This window comes from Leucopleurus acutus (assembly GCF_964270905.1).
Source record: "Leucopleurus acutus genome assembly, chromosome: 2".
In the NCBI taxonomy this organism is placed as follows: Eukaryota; Metazoa; Chordata; class Mammalia; order Artiodactyla; family Delphinidae; genus Leucopleurus; species Leucopleurus acutus.
The window spans coordinates 84209100-84232899 of record NC_139143.1 but is presented as its reverse complement, the minus strand read 5'-3'; the positions used below and the strand labels follow the sequence as shown (position 1 = coordinate 84232899).

The 23800-nt window shown below is 38.4% G+C and overlaps 1 protein-coding gene across 2 annotated transcripts in view; it reads left to right on the top strand.

Moving 5' to 3' along the window:
- Positions 1-23800, top strand: part of SNX27 (sorting nexin 27) — a gene marked incomplete at its 5' end in the record, with an annotated part of 85446 nt that overhangs the window by 18420 nt on the left and 43226 nt on the right. For both annotated transcript variants that reach the window (XM_082832374.1, XM_082832373.1), the window contains one exon: positions 5110-5341. In XM_082832374.1, coding sequence (XP_082688500.1) covers positions 5110-5341 — 232 coding nt within the window. The remainder of the gene's footprint in view (positions 1-5109; positions 5342-23800) is intronic.

Genomic DNA, 23800 nt, shown 5'->3' with positions numbered 1-23800 from the left:
ATATATTACTTCAGAAAGCTTCCTTGTGTCTGTTGTACCCCCTACCCCTGCCCCCTCCCTGACAGACAACCACTGATCTGATAATTATCACTATAGAATAGTTTTGTCTATTCGGAACTTCAAATAAATGAAATCAAATCAAACAGACTCTTTTCTGTCTTCTTTGCTCAGTGTATTTTTGAGATTCATCCATATTGTGGGCATCAGTAGTTTGGTCCTTTTTATTGCTGAGTAATACTCTGTGGCATGAATGTGCCACAGTTTATCTGTTTACCTCTTGATAGACATTTGGCTGTTTTCAGTTTTGGACTATGATGAATAAAGCTTCAGTGAACATTCAACTATAATTGTCTGTATGGACATGTTTTCATTTCTCTTGGGTAGATACGTAGGAGTGGAATTGCTAGGTCATATAGTAAATGTGTTTATGTTTCACATTATAAGAAACTGCCGGATTGTTTTTGCTTTATGCTCCCATCAGCAATGCATGAGAATTCCATCTCTTCCACATCCTTGGCAAAACTTTTTTTATTTTAACCTTTCTGTGAACATGTAGCCGTTGTGTTTTAACCTACAGAATTGAGAAGTGTCTCCTACTGCTTGCAGTTATAGGACTTTATTGTCTGTTTTTTACAGGCTGCCTCTGGGGGACTAACTACACTTTAATTACTTTCCTGCGTGTCACAGGGGGTCAAAATAATATTCTGCTTACCACATAGAATGGCTCCTTCCTGTGGCACGTATAGTGATTGGCTGTGTCATACTTCCATCCATACCTAGTTTCATTATATACAGGTTCCTTCATAAACAGTATACAAATCCTGACTATTTAGAACTTTTTTTCCCTGCTTTTTTGGGAGTGTTTATATTAGCTTTGCCGTTTCCTCAGCTGGCTAACTTTAGTTGAATAAAAAGTCTTACTTAAAGCCACTCCCGTTAGCTAGCTAAAGGCCTCTCCAGTGGGGTCAAATTTTGGTCTTATGTAAAAAATGAGGGGCATTTTATTAAAATTATCAAATGTATCTTTACAATGCTGAAGACACAAAGTAATTGGGTATCATCTAGATGCGTAAGGAAACTAAATTTTGGTCTTAGTTGTGGATGGTTGGATTTTTTGGTTGCCTTTTTTCCCTCAACATTTAATTTATTTTTTAAATTAATTAATTAATTTTATTTATTTATTTTTGGCTGTGTTGGGTCTTCCTTGCTGCGTGAGTGCTTTCTTTAGGTGTGGCGAGCGCGGGCTACTCTTCGTTGCGGTGCGTGCACTTATCATTGCGTTGGCTTTTCTTGTTGCGGAGTATGGACTCTAGGCACGCGGGCTTCCGTAGTTGTGGCTCGCGGGCTCTGGAGTGCAGGCTCAGTAGTTGTGGCGCATGGGCTTCGTTGCTCCAGGGCATGTGAGAACTTCCCGGACCAGGGCTTGAACCCTTGTCCCCTGCGTTGGCAGGCGGATTCTTAACCACTGCGCCACCAGGGAAACCCTCTCCACATTTTATTTTGAAAAATTTCAAACATACAGAAAAGTTGAAGGAATTGCACGAGAATACCCGTTTACCACCTAGATTCTATAATTAACATGTTACTGTATTTGTTTAATCACATATCTGTTGAAAATTTTTGATGGTGTGTTTAAGCCTTTCTTTGTAGAAAAAGCATTGATGGGTAGAACTTACTGGGCAGTAGTTACTTTTGTGTGGTATAGGACTTAGTGGTTCTCTGATGCGGTAGTTCTCTTTTGAAGTTGACTATCTTGTGTTTCCTATTATCATTGGTTGAGAGCTCAGTCATTTATTTTCAAATGAATTCCATCTAGATTATGTTACAAAGACAAAAGAAAAGCAAGGGAAATTGGTCGTAGAAAGGGTTTGTTTGTATCATTAGGAGGCCAAAATACTGCCAACCTGCTTGCCCAGCTGATAGAAATGCTGTCACATGAATAACTACCTTTTATTGAGTGATTACTGTATTCTAGAGCTTTATCTCATTTGGGGTCTTACAACAACTCTGTTACCTTATTAGCCCCATTCTATGAGTTAAGAAATTGAGGCTTAATGAGATTGAATCATTTGCCAAATGTCTCATCTCTTAAATGGCACAACTGGTATTCAGAGGGAAGTCTCTCTGACTCCAAAACCCATTCTTTGAACCAGAAGTCTTTAGTGCTGAAAGTTCCCTTTCTGCAGAATTTATAGTTTACATTCATTTTTGTCTTCAGAATCGGCCAAATTGGGCCACACCTAATATGAGTCTGGTATAGTAGCATTCTTGTGGAAAAGGGGATATCATATAAACATTTTTATGACTATGAAGGGCTCTTAATTCTTGAGGAGGGAGGGCCCTTTTTGAAATCAGGCATCCTGGGGTTTTTACTGACCTATTTCATTCTCTGAAGAATTAAGGAATTTCCAGCTTGTATTAAATTGTGGAATGTATAGAATTCCTTCTATAGTTGAACCAGATAAGTATTAGCAAGTGTGTTTAGAATATGACACTGGTAGTTCTTTCCTGTTTTTTTGTTTTTGTTGTTGTTTCGGGTTTTTTTAAGAGGAATTTTGGGATGATAGCCAATTTGAAGCTTGGTCTTACTATTAAAGAAGTGAAACCTAAGCAAGCTTCCTTGCTCCCTGCCTGCTTTTGGAGTAAGCCTCACTTAAGTTTGCCAATTTTCAGGGCTTATTTCTACGAGTGACCCAGGGAACAGTGTATTCTAACTTGAAAACTGAATGGGTGGAGGTATGCATTGAAAACAATAGTTTTTAACCTTTCTGGAGATTACATACTCCTTTTTTGAAGCTGATGAAAGCTGTGGGCCCTCTTCCCAGAAAACAATGCATATATGTAGACAAATATAATTTTGCATACAAATTCTGTAGGGGTTCACTGACCGCCGCCCGCCCCCAAGCCTATCGACAGAGTAGTCCAGATTAAAAATCCTTTAAAATTAGGAAAAATTAGGGAGCTGAAAAATAAGATTTGAGCATCAGTTCTTAAACTTTTTTCACAAATGCTGATCTCATAAAATTGATTATACTAACATAAAAATCATGTTTTAGTATCCAAGATATTTACTTCAGTCTCTACAGTATTAGTTTTCCTCACTTTGTTAAAAAAAAAAAATTAACAAGGATATTCGTGAGTTAAGATTCCTAGGGATAGATCAGATTCTCTCTGTTGATTTTTAACTTTTGCTTTTTCCATTTTATTTCTTCTACCATCAAAATATTTTCGCAGAACTAGTAATTAGGTCAAAGATTCAGATGAAATGCTTTACCAATCCCCAACTTTAGGTTTACATTTATTCTTTAACCAAAATCTCTTTATAACCCATAGATACATAGTACTTCTTTCCTTAATATACTTTCTGGTATGAGTGTTTAGGCATTGATCTTGGCAAGTTACATGTTTTATTACATTAATCTTCACAACGACTCTGTTAGGGACTTATTATTGTCTCTCTTTTATAGATGTGGAAAGCAATGCTAAGAAAGGTTAAATGACTTAAGACCAGTTCTGGCAGGGCCAGGATTTGAACCCATGTAGATCTAGCTCCAAAGCCCATTTTCTTCTATTTTACCATCCTGCTCTATGATCAAAGAACTGACCACTTTTTCTGGCCACTGGTCTGACCTGATCTGAATTTTAAAAGCTCAAATTTCCATCAGTGGAGGGAGCTCTTTATTTTCTTCTATAGCTAGCCAGTTGTAAAATTGCTCTAGTGTGTGTGTGTGTGTGTGTGTGTGTGTGTGTGTGTGTGTGTGTGTGTGTGTATTTAAGTTAGATTTTAGGTTGTGAAATGTCAAGAGCACTGAATTTACTGGCTAGATTGTTAAACCTAGAATAAGGAAGGAGGCTTAGCTGGATGATCTCCTGCCTGTTCTGTTTATATAAATGGATGTTTCAGATACCATACTCTGACAGACAATTCCAGTGATTGAAAAGTTTGTGGAAGGCTTGTTACTAAACCTAGCATCATTTGCAGGAAGGAAAAACCCTAATGGTTTGGAACAAGAGTGAAAGAGTTTAAAGGGTAGATAAGCTTTTATGAAATTGACTAAAGGCCAGGTGTGTATTTCCTAACCCTCTTGAGATAGCCGTGGGGGGAACCTCCAGGTCAGCTAGCTGCCTAGTGGTTTTTGCTGAGATAATGGGCGGGGTCAGCATTCTGGGAAGGTAGTTCAGTTTGCTGAGTGAGTTTTGTGAGACTCAGCATCTTTCTTGACAAAATTATTGTTCTTCCAAACCTTGTACTTTTCCTAGTTTCAGCCTTTTTATACACAGTGGAACAGGAAGGAGAATGTGTAGGTTGATTTACTATGTAAACTTAGCGATACATTTTTTAGTTTGAACTGATTACACAGGGCTTTAAGTGAGATAGCACAGAACAGAAAAAAAGTAGATACTAATTGAAGTGATTGGGAGAACAAAGGAAGTTGGGTCAGATAATAAAATTTTAGAGAGTTTATCTCCTTGCCTTTTTAAAAACTGAGTGATAGAGGAAACTAGTGTGTATGAAGATACATATCATTTAATTCCCAAGGTGATGAAACTTGGTATAAAGGAAAATTAAGTTGACCGATTTTAAGATATGGGGAGAAATCAGATACAAATGTAAAAGAACTATCTTAAGTCATACTTTTTGGGTCTTTACAAATTAAGGGAGCATATTTTGTGAAAAATTTCTTTTGACAGAATTCCGAATTCTAAGAAACTTAAAAAGAACAGTTCAAATGGCAGGATTGTTAAAAGCCACTTTATTGTATTGTATACGTGCTTAGTTAGGATGAGGAGATTGGCTTTAAAAGCTTTGTTCCCTCATCAGCTTCACCCTCCTTCCCTTGTGTTTTCCTGGGGCTGTGTGTGAGGTTTTAGCATAGAGGAAGGGTAGGTCCTTTCACCTGTTGCCATTTTTTCCCCCTGCCATAAGTTCACACACACTTTTTCACATTATGATTTGTAAAAACATAAACAGCTTTTCTGGAACCAAACTGATCTTTTTATTTTGTGGTTCATACTTCATGACACTGGAGTGGGGGCAGGAGGGTGGAGCTATAAGGTGTTTGGACCCTTCTGGTTTATGGGATTGTCTTTTTCCCTTTTTCCCCTTAGGAACGGCGTGAATGTTGAGGGGGCGACACACAAGCAGGTGGTGGACCTGATCCGAGCAGGCGAGAAGGAATTGATCTTGACAGTGTTATCTGTACCTCCTCATGAGGCAGATAACCTAGATCCCAGTGACGACTCGTTGGGACAGTCATTTTATGATTACACAGAAAAGCAAGCAGTGCCCATATCGGTCCCCACATACAAACATGTGGAGCAGAATGGTGAGAAGTTTGTGGTGAGTGTCAGCCCAACTCCATCCTCAAACACCTAGCTTTTGTTTCTCCCAATCTTATCATTTATGATATATATTAGAGCACTAGGATAAATGACTGCCACCTAGGTTAGTTTGCCTACCAGGAATATGGGTTTACACATAAATAAAAGACACTGGCCCTGATTTATTGCAGGGAGTGAACTACAGTAATGGAAGAAGAGGCATATTTCTGCTTAAGTATAACCATTTTATTCTAGACAGTTTTAAGTTTGGATTTGGGCCTTTTGCAATCATGTGTGAGTTTATTTTGTTTGTTCTTTTATTGGTTGTCATATCTCTTTGCTAATAGCAGTCTCTCACTGTTGACTCTGTAGAGTTATAGAGCAAGATTAACTTTAAAGTGTGGTGTGTCTTCCAAAACATTTGGGTAATACAGAGTTTGTCCATGTCAGAACCTACAAGTGCCCTATACCCCACTTCATCCTTGTTCTTTTTCATTTTCTTTGGAGATATCTGTGTGAATGATTAATTCTGGTTTTCTCCAAGGTCCTCATTATATTCTGCATGCAATTCACATGGGCTATTTTATACATTTCCAGTTTCTTGCTGTTGTAGATATGCAGGAAAGCCCATCTTGAATTCTGGATGATGTGTGCCAGCCCCTTTCCCAAATGCCTTTGTTTGTTCTTTAAAACCTAATTACAACTGATAGCCCAATCTGCTTAATTTTTCCCTTGGTTGCAGTATTCTTTATTTGCCTTTGATTATTTTGGGAGTGATGGTATAATGAGAAATTCATTAATCTTTGTGGAAAATGCAGTGCATTCTGTAGGTATTGGCAAACAGACTACATGTGTTTAAAGCTGATCTGCTGTTTAATGTTGCAGTCTCTGAAACTGAGATTTGTCCCCTGTATAGGAATGAGCTACTAGATATTTATGGTAAATTCTTTTTAATGGGGACATGAGAAAAGCAAGCAAGGAAGCCTGAAAAGTTCCAGAAGGATCAAATAATGTTTGACTGCATCTGTAATTTAGCTGGAGATGATAGCATGTAGGTTTTATGTCAGTCTGGTCTATGTATTCTCCGAACCATACACACAAAATTTAGAGTTTTGTGTTTCAGAGGTGCTATACTTTTTTTTAACCATTTTTTAAATTGAAGTATAGTTAATTTACAATGTTGTGTTAGTTTCAGGTGTACAGCAAAGTGATTCAGTTATACATACACATATATATCTATTCTTTTTCAGATTCTTTTCCATTATAGATTATTACAGGATAGTTCCCTGTGTTTCCCAAGTAGGTCCTTGTTATTTATCTATTCTATATGTAGTAGTGTATATATGTTAATCCCAAACTCCTGATTTATGTCCCCCACCCCAACCTCGTGCCCCACTATCCCCTTTGTTAACCATAAGTCTGTTTTCTGTGTCTGTGAGTCTATTTCTGTTTTGTAAATAAATTCATTTGTATCATTTTTTTTAGATTCTGCATATAAGTGGTATCATATAATATTTGTCTTTTTCTGTCTGACTTACTTCACTTAGTATGATAATCTATAGGTCCATCCACGTTGCTGCAAATGGCATTATTTCATTCTTTTTTATGGCTGAGTAATATTCCATTCTGTATATGTAGCACGTCTTCTTTATCCATTCATCTGTCAATGACACTTAGGTTGCTTCCATGTCTTGGCTGTTGTACATAGTGCTTCTATGAACATTGGTGTGCATGTATCCTTTCAAATTAGAGTTTTTCTCCCGATATATGCCCACGAGTGGATTGCTGTGTCATATGATAACTCTATTTTTAATTTTTTTTTTTTAATTATTATTTTTTTTTTTTTTGCGGTACGCGGGCCTCTCACTGTTGTGGCCTCTCCCGTTGCGGAGCACAGGCTCTGGACACGCAGGCTCAGCGGCCATGGCTCACGGGCCCAGCCGCTCCGCGGCATGTGGGATCTTCCCGAACCGGGGCATGAACCCGTGTCCCCTGCATCGGCAGGCGGACTCTCAACCACTGCGCCACCAAGGAAGCCCTATTTTTAATTTTTTAAGGAACCTCCATACTGTTTTTCATAGCGGTGGCACCAGTTTACATTCCCACCAACAGTGTAGGAAGGTTCCTTTTTCTCCACACCCTCTCCAGCATTTATTATTTGTAGATTTTTTTTAATGGTGGCCATTTTGACTGGTGTGAGGTCATACCTCATTATAGTTTTGATTTGCATTTCTCTCATAATTAGCAATGTTGAGCATCTTTTCATGTGCCTCTGTGTCTTCTTTGGAGAAATGTCTTTTTAAGTCTTCTGCCCATTTTTTGATTGGGTTGTTTGGGGTTTTTTTGATATTAAGCTGTATGAACTGTTTGTATATTTTGGAAGTTAATCCCTCATCGGTAGCATCATTTGCAAATATTTTCTCCCAGTCCGTAGGTTGTCTTTTCATTTTGTTTATGATTTCCTTTGCTGTGCAAAAGCTTTTACGTTTAATTAGGTCCCATTTGTTTATTTTTGTTTTTCCTTCCATTACTCTAGAAGATGCATCCAAAAATTATTGCTGTGATTTTGTTTTGTCAAAGAGTGTTCTGCCTATGTTTTCCTCTAGGAGTTTTATGGTATCTGGTCTTACATTTAGGTCTTTAATCCATTTTGAGTTTATTTTTGTATCTGGTGTTAGAGAATGTTCTAATTCATTCTTTTACACGTAGCTATCCAGTTTCCCCAGCACCACTTATTGAAGAGACTGCCTTTTCTCCATTGTATATTTTTGCCTCATTTGTCATAGATTAATTGATCATAAGTGTGTGGGTTTTTTCCTGCGCTTTCTATCCTGTTCCATTGATCTATATGTCTGTTTTTGTGCCAATACTACACTGTTTTGATTACTGTAGCTTTGTAGTACAGTCTGAAGCCAGGGAGCATGATTCCTCTAGCTCCATTCTTCTTTCTCAAGATTGTTTTGGCTATTTAATGTGTTTTGTGTTTCCATACAAATAAAAAATTTTTTTGTTCTGGTTTTGTGAAAAATGCCACTGGTAATTTGATAGGGATTGTGTTGAATCTGTATATTGCTTTGGGTAGTCATGGTAATTTTAACAATATTGATTATTCCAATCCAAGAACATGGTATATTTTTCCATGTTTGTGTTAATCTTCAGTTTCTGTTATCAGTGTCTTATAGTTTTTGTAATACAAATCTTTTGCCTCCTTAGCTAGGTTTATTCCTAAGTATTTTATTCTTTTTGATATGATGGTAAATGGGATTGTTTCCTTAATTTCTCTTTCTGATATTTTATTTTTAGTGTATAGAAATGCAACAGATTTCTGTATATTAATTTTGTATCCAGCAACTTTACTGAATTCATTGATGAGCTCTAGTAGTTTTCTGGTAGCATCTTTAGGATTTTCTATGTGTAGCATCATGTCATTTGCAAACAGTGACAGTTCTGTTTCTTCTTTTCCAATTTGGATTCCTTTTATTTCTTTTTGTCTCTGATTGCTGTGACTAGGGCTTCCAAAACTGTGTTGAATAAAAGTGGTGAGAGTGGGCATCCTTGTCTTGTTCCTGATCTTAGAGGAAATGCTTTCAGCTTTTCATCATTGAGTATGATGTTAGCTGTGGGTTTGTCATATATGACCTTTATTTATTTTATTTTAAAATTTATTTATTTAATTTATTTATTTTGGGCTACATTGGGGCTTCGTTGCTGCGCGCAGGCTTTTCTCTAGTTGCGGTGAGTGGGGGCTACTGTTCATTGTGGTGTGTGCGCTTCTCATCGTGGTGGCTTCTCTTCTTTCTTGTTGCCGAGCACGGGACCATGGGCTTCAGTAGTTGTGGCATGTGGGCTCAGTAGTCGTGGCTCGAGGGCTGTAGAGTGCAGGCTCAGTAGTTGTGGTGCATGGACTTTGTTGCTCCACGGCATGTGGGATCTTCCTGGACCAGGGATAGAACCCGTGTCTCCTGCATTGGCAGGCAGATTCTTAACCACTGCGCCACCAGGGAAGTCCCTATATGGCCTTTATTATGTTAAAGTATGTTTCCTCTGTGTCCACTTTCTGAAGAGATTTTATCATAAATGGATGTTGAATTTTATCAAAAGCTTTTTCTGCATCTATTGAGATGATCATATGGTTTTATTCTTCAGTTTGTTAGTGTGGTGTATCACATTGATTTGCAGATGTTGAAGAATACTTGCATCCCTGGAATAAATCCCACTTGGTCATGGTGTATGACCCTTTTAATGTATTGTTGGAGTCGGTTTGCTAGTATTTTTTTAAAATTAATTTATTATTTATTTTTGGCTGCATTGGATCTTCGTTGCTGCGCAAGGGCTTTTCTCTAGTTGTGGCGAGCGGGGGCTACTCTTCATTGCGGTGTGCGGGCTTCTCATTGCAGTGGCTTCTCTTGTTGCGGAGCATGGGCTGCAGGCGTGTGGGCTTCAGTAGTTGTGGCATGCAGGCTCAGTAGTTGTGGCTCGCGGGCTCTAGAGCACAGGCTCAGTAGGTGTGGTGCACAGGCTTAGTTGCTTTGAGGCATGTGGATCTTCCCGCACCAGGGCTCGAACCCGTGTCCTCTGCGTTGGCAGGCAGTTCCTTAACCACTTTGCCACCAGGAAAGTCCCAGTTTGCTAGTATTTTGTTGAGGATTTTTGTATCTATGTTTATCAGTGATACTGGCCTGTAATTTTCCTTTTTTGTGATATCTTTGTTTGGTTTTGGTATCAGGGTGATGGTGGCCTCATAGAATGAGTTAGTAAGTGTTCGTTCCTCTGCAATTTTTTAGAATAGTTTCAGAAGGATAGGTGTTAACTCTTCTCTAGATGTTAGTAGAATTCACCTGTGAAGCCATCTGGTCTTGGACTTTTGTTTGTTGGAAGTTTTTAAATTACTGATTCAATTTCAGTACTGGTAATTGGTCTCTTTATATTTTCTATTTCTTCCTACTTCAGTCTTGGGAGATTGTACCATTCTAAGAATATGTCCATTTCTTCTAGGTTGTCCATTTTATGGATGTATAGTTTCTCGTAGTAGTCTCTTATGATCCTTTGTAGAGGTGCTATACTTTTAATCATAAGACATGTAAGAAGTAGAAATCAAGATTGGGCCCTAAAAATGGAGCAGATTGGATATTGAGACCTTTGGGGAATTACCTGAGACCTCGAGAACCTCTGTAGACTTAGAAAGGGAATGAAACTACTAATTGTCCTTTTTTAAAATATCAACTTTATTGAGCATAATTTACTAACATTAACATTCACCCATGTTAAATGTCTAGTTTCATGAGTTTTAATTAAAGCACATAGTTTTATAATCACCACAATCAAGATATAGAACATTTTCATTGTCCCAGGAAGTTCCCTCATGCCCCTTTGTAGTCAGTCCTCTTTCCCTTCCACTGCCTCTGTCAACCACTGATCACCTTTCTGTTACTGTATTTTGCCTTTTTTAGAATGTCAAATAAATGGAAGCATACAATATGTAGTCTTTCATGTCTAGCTTTGTTCACTTAGTGTAGTCCTTTAAAATTGATACATGAGGGCTTCCCTGGTGGTGCAGTGGTTGAGAGTCCGCCTGCCGATGCAGGGGACACGGGTTCGTGCCCCGGTCCGGGAAGATCCCACATGCTGCAGAGTGGCTGGGCCCGTGCGCCATGGCCGCTGAGCCTGCATGTCCGGAGCCTGTGCTCCGCAACGGGAGAGGCCACAACAGTGAGAGGCCCGCGTACTGAAAAAAAAAAAAAAAGATTGATACATGTTGTTGCATATATCAATAGTTTATTCCTTTTTAATTACTGATAGTATTCCATTGGATGGATTTACTACAGTTTATTTATCTGTTCGCTTGTTGTTGCCCATTTGTGTTGTTTCCAGTTTGGGGCTATTATTAATGAAGCTGCCATGAAATAACATTAATGTACAGGTCTTTATGTAGATTTATGTTTTCATTTCTCTTGAGTACATACACAGCTAAAAGTGGAATTGCAGGGTCAAATGAGAAATTGTCAAACTGTTTTCCAAAGAGGCTGTACTGTTTTTGTATTCTCATCTGTAGTGGAGAGTTCCAGTTGCTCCATAACCTCTTGAATACTTGGTATTTTCAGTTTTTTAAATTCTAGCCATTCTAGTGAGTATAATGGTGTTTCATTCTGATTTTAATTTTGCATTTGCCTAATGACTCATGATGAGTGTATTTTCATGTGCTTAATGGCTTTTCTTATATCTTCATTGTTAAAGTATCTGTTCTGCTCTTACCCATTTAAAAAATTGGGCTGGGAATTCCCTGGTGGCGCAGTGGTTGAGAGTCCGCCTGCCGATGCAGGGGACATGGGTTCGTGTCCTGGTCCGGGAAGATCCCACATGCCGCGGAGCGGCTGGGCCTGTGAGCCATGGCCGCTGAGCCTGCGTGTCTGGATCCTGTGCTCCGCAATGGGAGAGGCCACAACAGTGAGAGGCCCGCGTACCGAAAAAAAAAAAAGGGCTGTTTGTCTTATTTTGTTTTAAGTGTTATTTATGTATACTGTATATAAGTCTTTTATCAGATAAATGCTTTGTAAAATATTTCTCCCAGTCTGAGGCTTGCCTTTTTATTTTATTTTTAACAGTGTCTTTCAAAAAAACAAGTTTTAAACTCTGATGAAGTATAGTTTGTCAATTTCTTTCTTTTATGAATAATGCTTTTTGTGTTCTAAGAAATCTGCCTACCTCAAGAACACAAATTTTTATGTTTTCTTCTAAAAGTTTTATAGTTTTAGCTTTCTGATTTTGTAATTTTATTTCGAAGTATGATTCACATACCATAAATTCACCCATTTAAAGTGTACAATTCAGTGGTTCTTAATATGCTCACAGAATTGTGCAACTATCACCACAATTTTAGAACATTTTCATCATCTCAAAAAGAAACTCTAGGGGCTTCCCTGGTGGCGCAGTGGTTGAGAATCTGCCTGCCAATGCAGGGGACACAGGTTCGAGCCCTGGTCTTGGAGAATCCCACATGCCGTGGAGCAACTAGGTCCGTGAGCCACAGGTGCTGAGCCTGTGCATCTGGAGCCTGTGCTCCGCAACGAGAGGCCGCGACAGTGAGAGTCCCGCGGACCGCCATGAAGAGTGGCCCCCGCTCACCGCAACTGGAGAAAGCCCTCTCACAGAAACGAAGACCCAACATAGCCATAAATAAATAAATAAATTTATTTAAAAAAAAAAAAAGAAACTCTATACCCTTTAGCCATCATTCTCCAAACCTCCTATCCCCTCTAGTCCTAGGCAACCACTATTCTACTTTCCATCTCTATAGATTTGCCTATTCTGGATGTTTCATATAAGTGAAGCCATATGTATTTTCAAGGTTTATCCATGTTGTAGCATGTATCAGCCAAATGACACTCCATTGTATGAATATAGCACATTTAATTTATCTGTTCTTCAATTGATGGACATTTGGGGTTCTTTATATTTTTTGCCTCTTGTGTATATTGCTGGTATGAGCATGTGTGTACGAGTTTTTGTGTGGATACCTGTTTTCATTTCTCTTGGAAAGAAATACTTAGGAGTAGAATTGCTGGGTCATATGGTAACTCTTATGTTTAACCTTTTGAGGAAATGCCAAACTGTTTTCCAAAGTGGCCGCATCATAGTTTTATTCTTATGTTTAGGTCTGTGATCCATTTTGAGTTGATTGTTGTATATTGTATGATATAAGGGTCAAGGTTATTTTTTTCCCCCATATGGGTATCCAGTTTTAGCAACTTGTGTTGAAAAGAATATTCTTTCCGCACTGAAATACCTTGACATTATTGTTGAAGATCAGTTGAACATGTACGTGTGGTTTTATTTCTGTATACTGTTCTGTTCCATTGAGTGTATGTCTGAACATTTTAATATTTATGTCATTTTGATGTTCTCTTTTTAGTGTCTTTTTCATTGGGAATGGGTCCTATCTTCTTGGTTCTTTGTACAGTGAGTAATTTTGGATTGTATCCTGGGTATTGTGAATGTTACATTGTGTAGACTCTGGATTCTGTGATATTCCTCTGAGGAATATTGATGTATTTGTTTTACTTGGCAGTTAACTGTAAGCTGTGTCAGCTTCTGTGAGTTGCACTTCAAGTCTCATTTCAGTTCTTTCAGCTTTTGCTGTGCTACTTTTGAGTCTGTCTTGTGTATATATCATTTAGGGAGGGATCAGCCTGAGATGTATGTGATGTTCGTTCACAGAATTAAGGCATCCCCTTTTCTGGTTCTGTCTCTTTTGGGATTCTCTGCTCATTTTGGTGGCATCCATGATTGCCCAGAACCTTTCTCTCTTTCCTCTGGCCAGAAAGATGTCACAGTTTTTCTTGGAGTTTTAGTTGCTTAAGTTATGCTAATTTGTGACTGATGCCCCCTCTCAGGGCAAAATCCCCTAAAAGCAGGAAACTCCCCAACTCTGTCAATTGCTTCATGTTTTGACTCCCCTTTACAATTTTAGTGTACCATTCAGGATCCTCAGGTTATTGGTTTTTGTATTTTTTGTAGAGCTTGTAGTTGTTCACTGGGAGGGTTGGTCTATAGAGAGTTTACCTGAAGCAGAATCTTCAGTTCTATCCATTTTTTCTTTATGTATAATGAAGTCATTATGTCTTCTTGATGAATTGACACCTTAAACATCTCTTGCATTGTTCTTTGTTCTGAAATCTCTCTCAAATATTAACATATAGCCACTAATAGCCGCTTCAGCTTTCTTTTGGTTATTGTTTTCATTGGATATCTTTTCCATTCTTTTACTTTTAACCTATCTGTATAATTATACTTAAAATGGGTTTCTTGTAGACACCATATAGTTGTATCTTGCTTTTTTTGTGCAATCTGGCAATCTTGGTCTTTTACTTGGAGTGTATAGTCTGCATACTTAGTATAATTATTTTATTTATTTATTTTTAAATTAATTAATTTATTTTTGGCTGCATGGGGTCTTCTTTGCTGTGCGCGGGCTTTCTCTAGTTGTGGTGAGCAGGGGCTACTCTTCGTTGTGGTGCACGGGTTTCTCATTGTGGTGGCTTCTCTTGTTGCGGAGCACAGGCTCTAGGCACGCAGGCTTCAGTAGTTGTGGCTCGCAGACTCTAGAGTGCAGGCTCAGTAGTTGTGGCACATGGGTTCAGTAGTTGTGGCTCGCGGGCTCTAGAGCGCAGGCTCAATAGTTGTGGCGCACGGGCTTAGTTGCTCCGCGGCATGTGGGATCTTCCCGGACCAGGGCTCGAAGCTGTGTCCCCTGCGTTGGTAGGCGGATTCTTAACCACTGCGCCACCAGGGAAGTCCCAGTATAATTATTGATGTAGTTAGGTTTAAATCTACCATATTCTTTATTATCTGTATCTCATGTGTTCTTTATTCCTTTTTTCCTCCTTTCTTGCCTTCTTTTCGATTAATAGAGTATTTTTAATGATCCCATATTATCTCCATATAATTGTTGTTTTATTTTGTTAGTGGTTGTTCTACATTTACAGGATACATCTTTTTAAGTATTATCTTCAAATAATACAATATTACTTCTCATTTAGTATAAGAATTTTATAGCAGTACATTTCATTTCCACCTTCTATCCTTTGTGCTGTTGTTGTACATTTTACTTCTATATGTACTATAAAGTCCATGATATTTTGTTGTTGTCTTTGCTTTAAATAATTAAAGAGGGGACTTCCCTGGTGGTCCACTGGGTAAGAAGTCCACTCCCAGTGCAGGGGGCCTGGGTTCGATCCCTGGTCTGGGAACTAGATCCCACATGCATGCCACAACAAGGAGTCTGCATGCCGCAACTAAGAGTCCGCACGCTGCAACTAAGAGTCCACGTGCTGCAACTAAGAGTCCACGTGCTGCAACTAAGAGTCCACGTGTGGCAACTAAGAGTCTGCATGCTGTAACTAAGAAGCTCGCATACTGCAGCTAAAGATCCCGCATGTGGCAACTAAGCACGCCACAACGAAGATCCCGTGTGCCGCAGCTAAGACCTGGCACAGCCTAAGTAAATAAATATTAAAAAAATAATTAAAGAGATTGAAAATGAGAAGAGTTTCTTTATATTCAAGCACATATTTACCATTCCTGGTGTCTTTCATTCCTTTGTGTAACTGCAGTTTCCATCTGGTATCATATTGATTCTGCCTGAAGAATTTCCATTAATATTCTTGTAGTGTAGATCTGCTGGCAATGAATTCTCTCAGCTTTTGTTGATCTGAAAAAGGCTTTATTTCACCCTTATTTTATTTTATTTTTTTTCGGAGTTTGTAAGTTGTGTTCTGACACCTTTTTAAAATGTGCAGTTATGTCAGGGACACAACTTGACCCAAACTAAACCTGTGGTAAGAGCTGGGTTTAAAAGGGTCTAGTTTCATTTTCCCTTAGGAGATTTTTTATTTTAAAAATTTTATTGGGGCTTCCCTGGTGGCGCAGTGGTTGAGAGTCCCCCTGCTGATGCAGGGGACATGGGTTCGTGCCCCGGTCCGGGAAGATCCCACATGCCGTGGAGCGGCTGGGCCCGTGAGCCATGACAGCTGAGCCTGTGTGTCCGGAGCCTGTGCTCCACAACAGGAGAGGCCACAACAGTGAGAGGCCCACGTACCGCAAAAAAAAAAAAAAAAAGAATTATTGAAGTGTAGTTGATTTACAATGGTGTGCCAGTTTCTGCTGTACAGCAAAGTGACACAGTTATACATACATATATCTATATATATATACTCTTTTTCATATTCTTTTTTTTTAAATTTTTAAATTTTTATTTTTTTATACAGCAGATTTTTATTAGTCATCAATTTTATACACATCATTGTATACATGTCAATCCCAATCGCCCAATTCATCACACCACCATCCCCATCCCCCACCCCCCCGCCGCTTTCCCCCCTTGATGTCCATACGTTTGTTCTCTACATCTGTGTCTCAATTTCTGCCCTGCAGACTTGTTCATCTGTACCATTTTTCTAGGTTCCACATATATGCGTTAATATACGATATTTGGTTTTTTCTTTCTGACTTACTTCACTCTGTATGACAGTCTCTAGATCCATCCACGTCTCAACAAATGACCCAATATCGTTCCTTTTTAGAGCTGAGTAATATTCCATTGTATATATGTACCACATCTTCTTTATCCATTCGTCTGTCAATGGGCATTTAGGTTGCTTCCATGACCTGGCTATTTTAAACAGTGCTGCAATGAACATTGGGACGCGTGTGTCTTTTTGAATTATGGTTTTCTATGGGTATATGCCCAGTAGTGGGATTGCTGGGTCATATGGTAATTCTATTTTTAGTTTTTTAAGGAACCTCCATACTGTTCTCTATAGTGGCTGTATCAATTTACATTCCCACCAACAGTGCAAGAGGTTTCCCTTTTCTCCACACCCTTTCCAGCATTTATTGTTTGTAGATTTTCTGATGATGCCCATTCTAACTGGTGTGAGGTAATACCTCATTGTAGTTTGGATTTGCATTTCTCTAATAATTAGTGATGTTGAGGAGCTTTTCATGTGCTTCTTGGCCATCTGTATGTCTTCTTTGGAGAAATGTCTATTTAGGTCTTCTGCCCATTTTTGGATTGGGTTGTTTGTTTTTTTAATATTGAGCTGCATGAGCTGTTTATATATTTTGGAGATTAATCCTTTGTCGATTCATTTGCAAATATTTTCTCCCATTCTGAGGGTTGTCTTTTCGTCTTGTTAATGGTTTCCTTTTTTTTTTTATTTTATTTATTTATTTATGGCTGTGTTGGGTCTTCGTTTCTGTGCGAGGGCTTTCTCTAGTTGCAGCAAGTGGGGGCCACTCTTCATGGCGGTGCGCAGGCCTCTCACTGTCGAGGCCTCTCTTGTTGTGGAGCACAGGCTCCAGATGCGCAGGCTCAGTAACTGTGGCTCACGGGCCTAGTTGCTCCGTGGCATGTGGGGTCTTCCCAGACCAGGGCTGGAACCCGTGTCCCCTGCATTGGCAGGCAGATTCTCAACCACTGCGCCACCAGGGAAGCCCTATGGTTTCCTTTGCTGTGCAAAAGCTTTGAAGTTTCATTAGGTCCCATTTGTTTATTTTTGTTTTTATTTCCATTACTCTAGGAGGTGGATCAAAAAAGATCTTGCTGTGAGTTATGTCAAAGAGTGTTCTTCCTATGTTTTCCTCGAAGAGTTTTATAGTGTCCGGTCTTATGTTTAGGTCTCTCATCCATTTTGAGTTTATTTTCATGTATGGTGTTAGGGAGTGTTCTAATTTCATTCTTTTACATGTACCTGTCCAGTTTTCCCAGCACTACTTATTGAAGAGACTGTCTTTTCTCCATTGTATATCCTTGCCTCCTTTGTCATAGATTAGTTGACCATAGGTGCATGGGTTTATCTCTGGGCTTTCTATCTTGTTCCATTGATATGTGTTTCTGTTTTTTGTGCCAGTACCATATTGTCTTGATTACTGTAGCTTTGTAGTATAGTCTGAAGTCAGGGAGTTGAATTCCTCCAGCTCCGTTTTTTTCCCTCAAGACTGCTTTGGCTGTTCGGAGTCTTTTGTGTCTCCATACAAATTTTAAGATTTTTTGTTCTAGTTCCGTAAAAAATGCCATTGGTAATTTGATAGGGATTGCATTGAATCTGTAGATTGCTTTGGGTAGTATAGTCATTTTCTCAATATTGATTCTTCCAGTCCAAGAACATGGTATATCTCTTCATCTGTTGGTATCATCTTTAATTTCTTTCATCACTGTCTTATAGTTCTCTGCGTACAGGTCTTTTGTCTCCCTTGGTAGGTTTATTCCTAGGTATTTTATTCTTTTTGTTGCAATGGTAAATGGGAGTGTTTCCTAAATTTCTCTTTTGGATTTTTCATCATTAGTGTATAGGAATGCAAGAGATTTCTGTGTATTAATTTTGTATCCTGCAACTTTACCAAATTAATTGATTAGCTCTAGTAGTTTTCTGGTGGCATCTTTAGGATTCTCTATGTACAGTATCATGTCATCTGCAAACAGTGACAGTTTTACTTCTTCTTCTCCAATTTGTATTCCTTTTATTTCTTTTTCTTCTCTGATTGCTGTGGCTAGGACTTCCAAAACTATATTGAATAGTAGTGGTGAGAGTGGACATCCTTGTCTTTTTCCTGATCTTAGAGGAAATGCTTTGAGTTTTTCACCATTGACAACGATGTTTGCTGTGGTTTGTCGTATATGGCCTTTATTATGTTGAGGTAGGTTCTCTCTATGCCCACTTTCTGGAGAGTTTTTATCATAAATGGGTGTTGAATTTTGTCAAAAGCTTTTTCTGCATCTATTGAGATGATCATATGGTTTTTACTTTTCACTTTGTTAATATGCTGTATCACATTGATTGATTTGTGTATATTGAAGAATCCTTGCATCCCTGGGATAAATCCCACTTGATCATGGTGTATGATCCTTTTAATGTGTTATTGGATTCTCTTTGCTAGTATTTTGTTGAGGATTTTTGCATCTATATTCATCAGTGATATTGGTCTGTAATTTTCTTTTTTTGTAGTATCTTTGTCTGGTTTTGGTATCAGGGTGATATTGGTCTCATAGAATGAGTTTGGGGGTGTTCCTTCCTCTGTAATTTTTTGGAAGAGTTTGAGAAGGATGGGTATTAGCTTTTCTCTAAATGTTTAATAGAATTCACCTGGAAAGCTGTCTGGTCCTGGACTTTTGTTTGTTGGAAGATTTTTAATCACAGTTTCAATTTCATTACTTGTGATTGGTCTGTTCATATTTTCTATTTCTTCCTGGTTTAGTCTTGGAAGGTTATACCTTTCTAAGAATTTGTCCATTTCTTCCAGGTTGTCCATTTTATTGGCGTAGAGTTGCTTGTAGTAGTCTCTTAGGATGTTCTGGATTTCTGTGGTGTCTCTTGTAACTTCTCCTTTTTCATTTCTAATTTTATTGATTTGAGTCCTCTCCCTCTTTTTCTTGATGAGTCTGGCTAGTGGTTTATCAATTTTGTTTATCTTCTTAAAGAATCAGCTTTTAGTTTTATTGATCTTTGTTATTGTTTTATTTGTTTCTATTTCATTTATTTTTGCTCTGATCTTTATGATTTCTTTCCTACTGCTACTTTGGGTTTTGTTTTTTCTTCTTTCTCTAGTTCCTTTAGGTGTAAGGTTAGATTGTTTATTTGAGATTTTTCCTGTTTCTTGATGTAGGCTTGTATAGCTATAAACTTCCCTCTTAGAACTGCTTTTGCTGTATCCCATAGGTTTTGGATCATTGTGTTTTAATTGTCATTTGTCTCTAGGTATTTTTTGATTTTCTCTTTGATTTCTTCAGTGATCTCTTGGTTATTTAGTAACGTATTGTTTAGCCTTCATGTGTTTGTGTTTTTTACTTTTTTTCCCTGTAATTCATTTCTAATCTCATAGCATTGTGGTCAAAAAGATGCGTGATATGATTTTAGTTTTCATAAACTTACTGAGGCTTAATTTGTGACCCAAGATGTGATCTCTCCTGGAGAATGTTCCATGCACACTTGAGAAGAAAGTATAATCTGCTGTTTTTGGATGGACTGTCCTAAAAATATCAATTAAATCTGTCTGGTCTATTGTGTCATTTAAAGCTTCTGTTTCCTTATTTATTTTCATTTTGGATGATCTGTCCATTGGTGTAAATGAGGTGTTAAAGTCCCCCACTATTATTGTGTTACTGTCGATTTCCTCTTTTAGAGCTGTTAGCAGTTGCCGTATGTATTGAGGTGCTCCTGTGTTGGGTGCATATATATTTATAATTGTTATATCTTCTTCTTGAATTGATTCCTTGATCATTATTGTAGTGTCCGTCCTTGTCTCTTGTAACATTCTTTATTTTAAAGTGTATTTTATCTGATATGAATATTGTTACTCCAGCTTTCTTTTGATTTCCATTTGCATGGAATATCTTTTTCCATCCTGTCACTTTCAGTCTGTTTGTGTCCCTACGTCTGACGTGGGTCTCTTGTAGACAGCATATATATGGGTCTTGTTTTTGTATCCATTCAGCAAGCCTGTGTCTTTTGGTTGGAGCATTTAATCCATTCACGTTTAAGGTAATTATCGATATGTATATTCCTGTGACCATTGTCTTAATTGTTTTGGGTTTGTTTTTGTAGGTCCTTTTCTTCTCTTATGTTTCTCACTTAGAGAAGTTCCTTTAGCATTTGTTGTAGAGCTGGTTTGGTGGTGCTGAATTCTCTTAGCTCTCACTTCTCTGTAAAGCTTTTGATTTCTCCAGCGAATCTGAATGAGATCCTTGCCGGGTAAAGTAATCTTGGTTGTAGGTTCTTCCTTTTCATCACTTTAAGTATATCATGCCACTCCCTTCTGGCTTGTAGAGTTTCTGCTGAGAAATCAGCTGTTAACCTTATGGGAGTTCCCTTGTATGTTATTTGTCATTTTTCCCTTGCTGCTTTCAGTAATTTTTCTTTGTCTTTAATTTTTGCCAGTTTGATTACTGTGTGTCAGCATGTTTCTCCTTGGGTTTATCCTGTATGGGACTCTGCGCTTCCTGAACTTGGCTGGCTTTTTCCTTTCCCATGTTAGGGAAGTTTTCGATTATAATCACTTCAGATATTTTCTCTGGTCCTTTCTCTCTCCCTTCTTCTTCTGGGACCCCTATAATGCGAATGTTGTTGCGTTTAATGTTGTCCCAGAGGTCTCTTAGGCTGTCTTCATTGCTTTTCATTCTTTTTCTTTATTCTGTTCTGCAGCAGTGAATTCCACCATTCTGTCTTCTAGGTCACTTATCCGTGCTTCTGTCTCAGTTATTCTGCTATTGATTCCTTCTAGTGTAGTTTTCATTTCAGTTATTGTATCGTTCATCTCTGTTTGTCTGTTCTTTACTTCTTCTAAGTCTTTGTTAAACATTTCTTGCATCTTCTCGATTTTTGCCTCCATTCTTTTTCCGAGGTCCTGGATCATTTTCACTATCATATTCTGAATTCTTTTTCTGGAAGGTTGCCTATCTCCACTTCATTTAATTGTTTTTCTGGGGTTTTATCTTTTTCCTTCATCTGATACATAGCCCTCTGCCTTTTCATCTTGTCTATCTTTCTGTGAATGTGGTTTTTGTTCCACAGGCTGCAGGATTGTAGTTCTTCTTGCTTCTACTCTCTGCCCTCTGGTCCACCCTTATGTTTTAAAGATATTTTTACAGGGCATAATATTCTGGGGTGATGGTTTTTTCTTTCAGTACTTTAAAAATGTCACACCAAGGAACCAGCTCTTAGTTTCGTCAATTTTTTCTATTGTTTTGTTGTTGTCATTGTTGTTATTTAGTCTCTATTTCATTTATTTCTGCTCTGATCTGTATGATTTCTTCTACTAACTTTGTTTTGTTTGCTCTTTTTCTAGTTACTTTAGGTGTAAAATTAGCTTGTTTATTTGAGATATTTCTTTTCTCCTGTGGTAGGCTTGTATCACTATAAACTTCCCTCTTAGAACTGCTTTTCCTGTGTCACATAGATTTTGGATCGTTGTGTTTTCATTTTCATTTGTCTCCAGGTATTTTTAAATTTCTTTGATTTCTTCAGTGACCCATTGGGTGTTGAGTAGCACATTGTTTAGCCTCCATGTGTTTGTGTTTTTTGCAGGTTTTTCTTGTAGTTCATTTCTAGTCTCATAGCATTGTGGTCAGAAAAGATGCTTGATATGGTTTCAGTTTTAAATTTACTGAGACTTGTTTTGTGACCTAGCATGTTATCTATTCTGGAGAATGTTCCATGTGCACTTGAAAAGAATGAGCAATTTGCTGCTTTTGGTTGGAATGTTCTATATATATATCTGTTAAGTCTATCTAATCCAATGGGTCATTTAAGGCTAGTGTTCTGTTATTGATCTTCTGTTTGGATCATCTGTCCATTGTTGTAGGTGGGGTGTTAAAGTCCCCTACTGTCATTGTGTTACTGTCAGTTTCTCCCCCTCTGTGTCTATTAATGTTTGCTTTATGTATTCAGTGCTCCTATGTTGGGTGCATATATATTTACAGTTGTTACATCTTCTTCTTGGATTTATTCATTGATCGTTATGTAATATCCTTCTTTATCTCTTATTACAGACCTTGTTTTATAGTCTATTTGGTCTGATATAAGTATTGCTATTCTGGCTTTCTTTACATTTTCATTTGCATGGAGTACCTTTTTCTATTCCCTCACTTTCTGCCTGTGTGTGTCTTTATATCTGAAGTAAGTCTCTTTTAGGCAGCATATATATGGTTCTTGTTTTTGTATCCATTCAGCAACTCTGTGTCTTTTTTTTTTTTTTTTTTTTGTGGTACGTGGGCCTCTCACTGTTGTGTGCTCTCCTGTTGCGGAGCACAGGCTCTGGACGCACAGGCTCCGTGGCCATGGCTCACAGGCCCAGCAGCTCCGCAGCATGTGGGATCCTCCCGGACCGGGGCACGAACCTGCGTCTCCTGCATCAGCAGGTGGACCCTCAACCACCGCGCCACCAGGGAAGCCCAACTCTATGTCTTTTTTTTTTTTTGCGGTACGCGGGCTTCTCACCGTTGTGGCCTCTCCCGTTGCGGAACACAGGCTCCGGACGCGCAGGCTCAGCGGCCATGGCTCACGGGCCCAGCCGCTCCGCGGCATGTGGGATCCTCCCGGACTGGGGCACAAACCCGTGTCCCCTGCATCGGCAGGCGGACTCCCAACCACTGCGCCACCAGGGAAGCCCACGTTTACTGTTTTTAACATCATCTTGTACATCCTTTTTTGGTGTGTGTATCCATTAACTGCTTATTGTGATATTGATGATTACGATACTTTTGTCTTTTAATCTTCCTACTAGCTTTATAAGTGGCTGATCAACTACCTTCATTGTATGTTTACCTTTACCAACGAGATTTTTTCCTTTCATAATTTCTTCTTTCTAGTTGTGGTCTTTTCTGCATAGAGACATCCCTTTAACATTTCTTGTAAAGTTGGTTTCATGGTGCTAAACTCTTTCAGCTTTTTCCTGTCTGTAAAACTTTTGATTTCTCCTTCAAATCTGAATGATTTGAATAATTATTCAAATTATTGAATAATTTGCCAGGTAGAGTATTCTTGGTTGCAGGTTTTTTCTTTTCATCACTGTAAATATATTGTGCCACTCCCTTCTGGCCTGCAGAGTTTCTGCTGAAAAGTCAACTGATAGCCTTATGGGAGTTCCCTTGTGCATAACTAGTTGCTTTTCCCTTGCTGCTTTTAATATTCTCTCTTTATCTTTAATTTTTGCTATTTTAATTACAGTGTGTCTTGATGTGGTCCTCTTTGGGTTGATCTTGTTTGGGACTCTCTGTGCTTCCTGGATATGGATGTCTGCTTTCTTTCCCAAGTTAGGGAAGTTTTTAGCTATTATGTCTTCTAATATGTTCTCTGCACCTTTTTCTCTCTCTTCTCCTTCTGGGACCCCTGTTATGTGAATGTTATAAGCTTGATGTTGTTCTAGAGGTGTCTTAAACTGTCCTCATTTTTAAAAATTATTTGTCCTTTTTTCTGTTCAGCTTGAG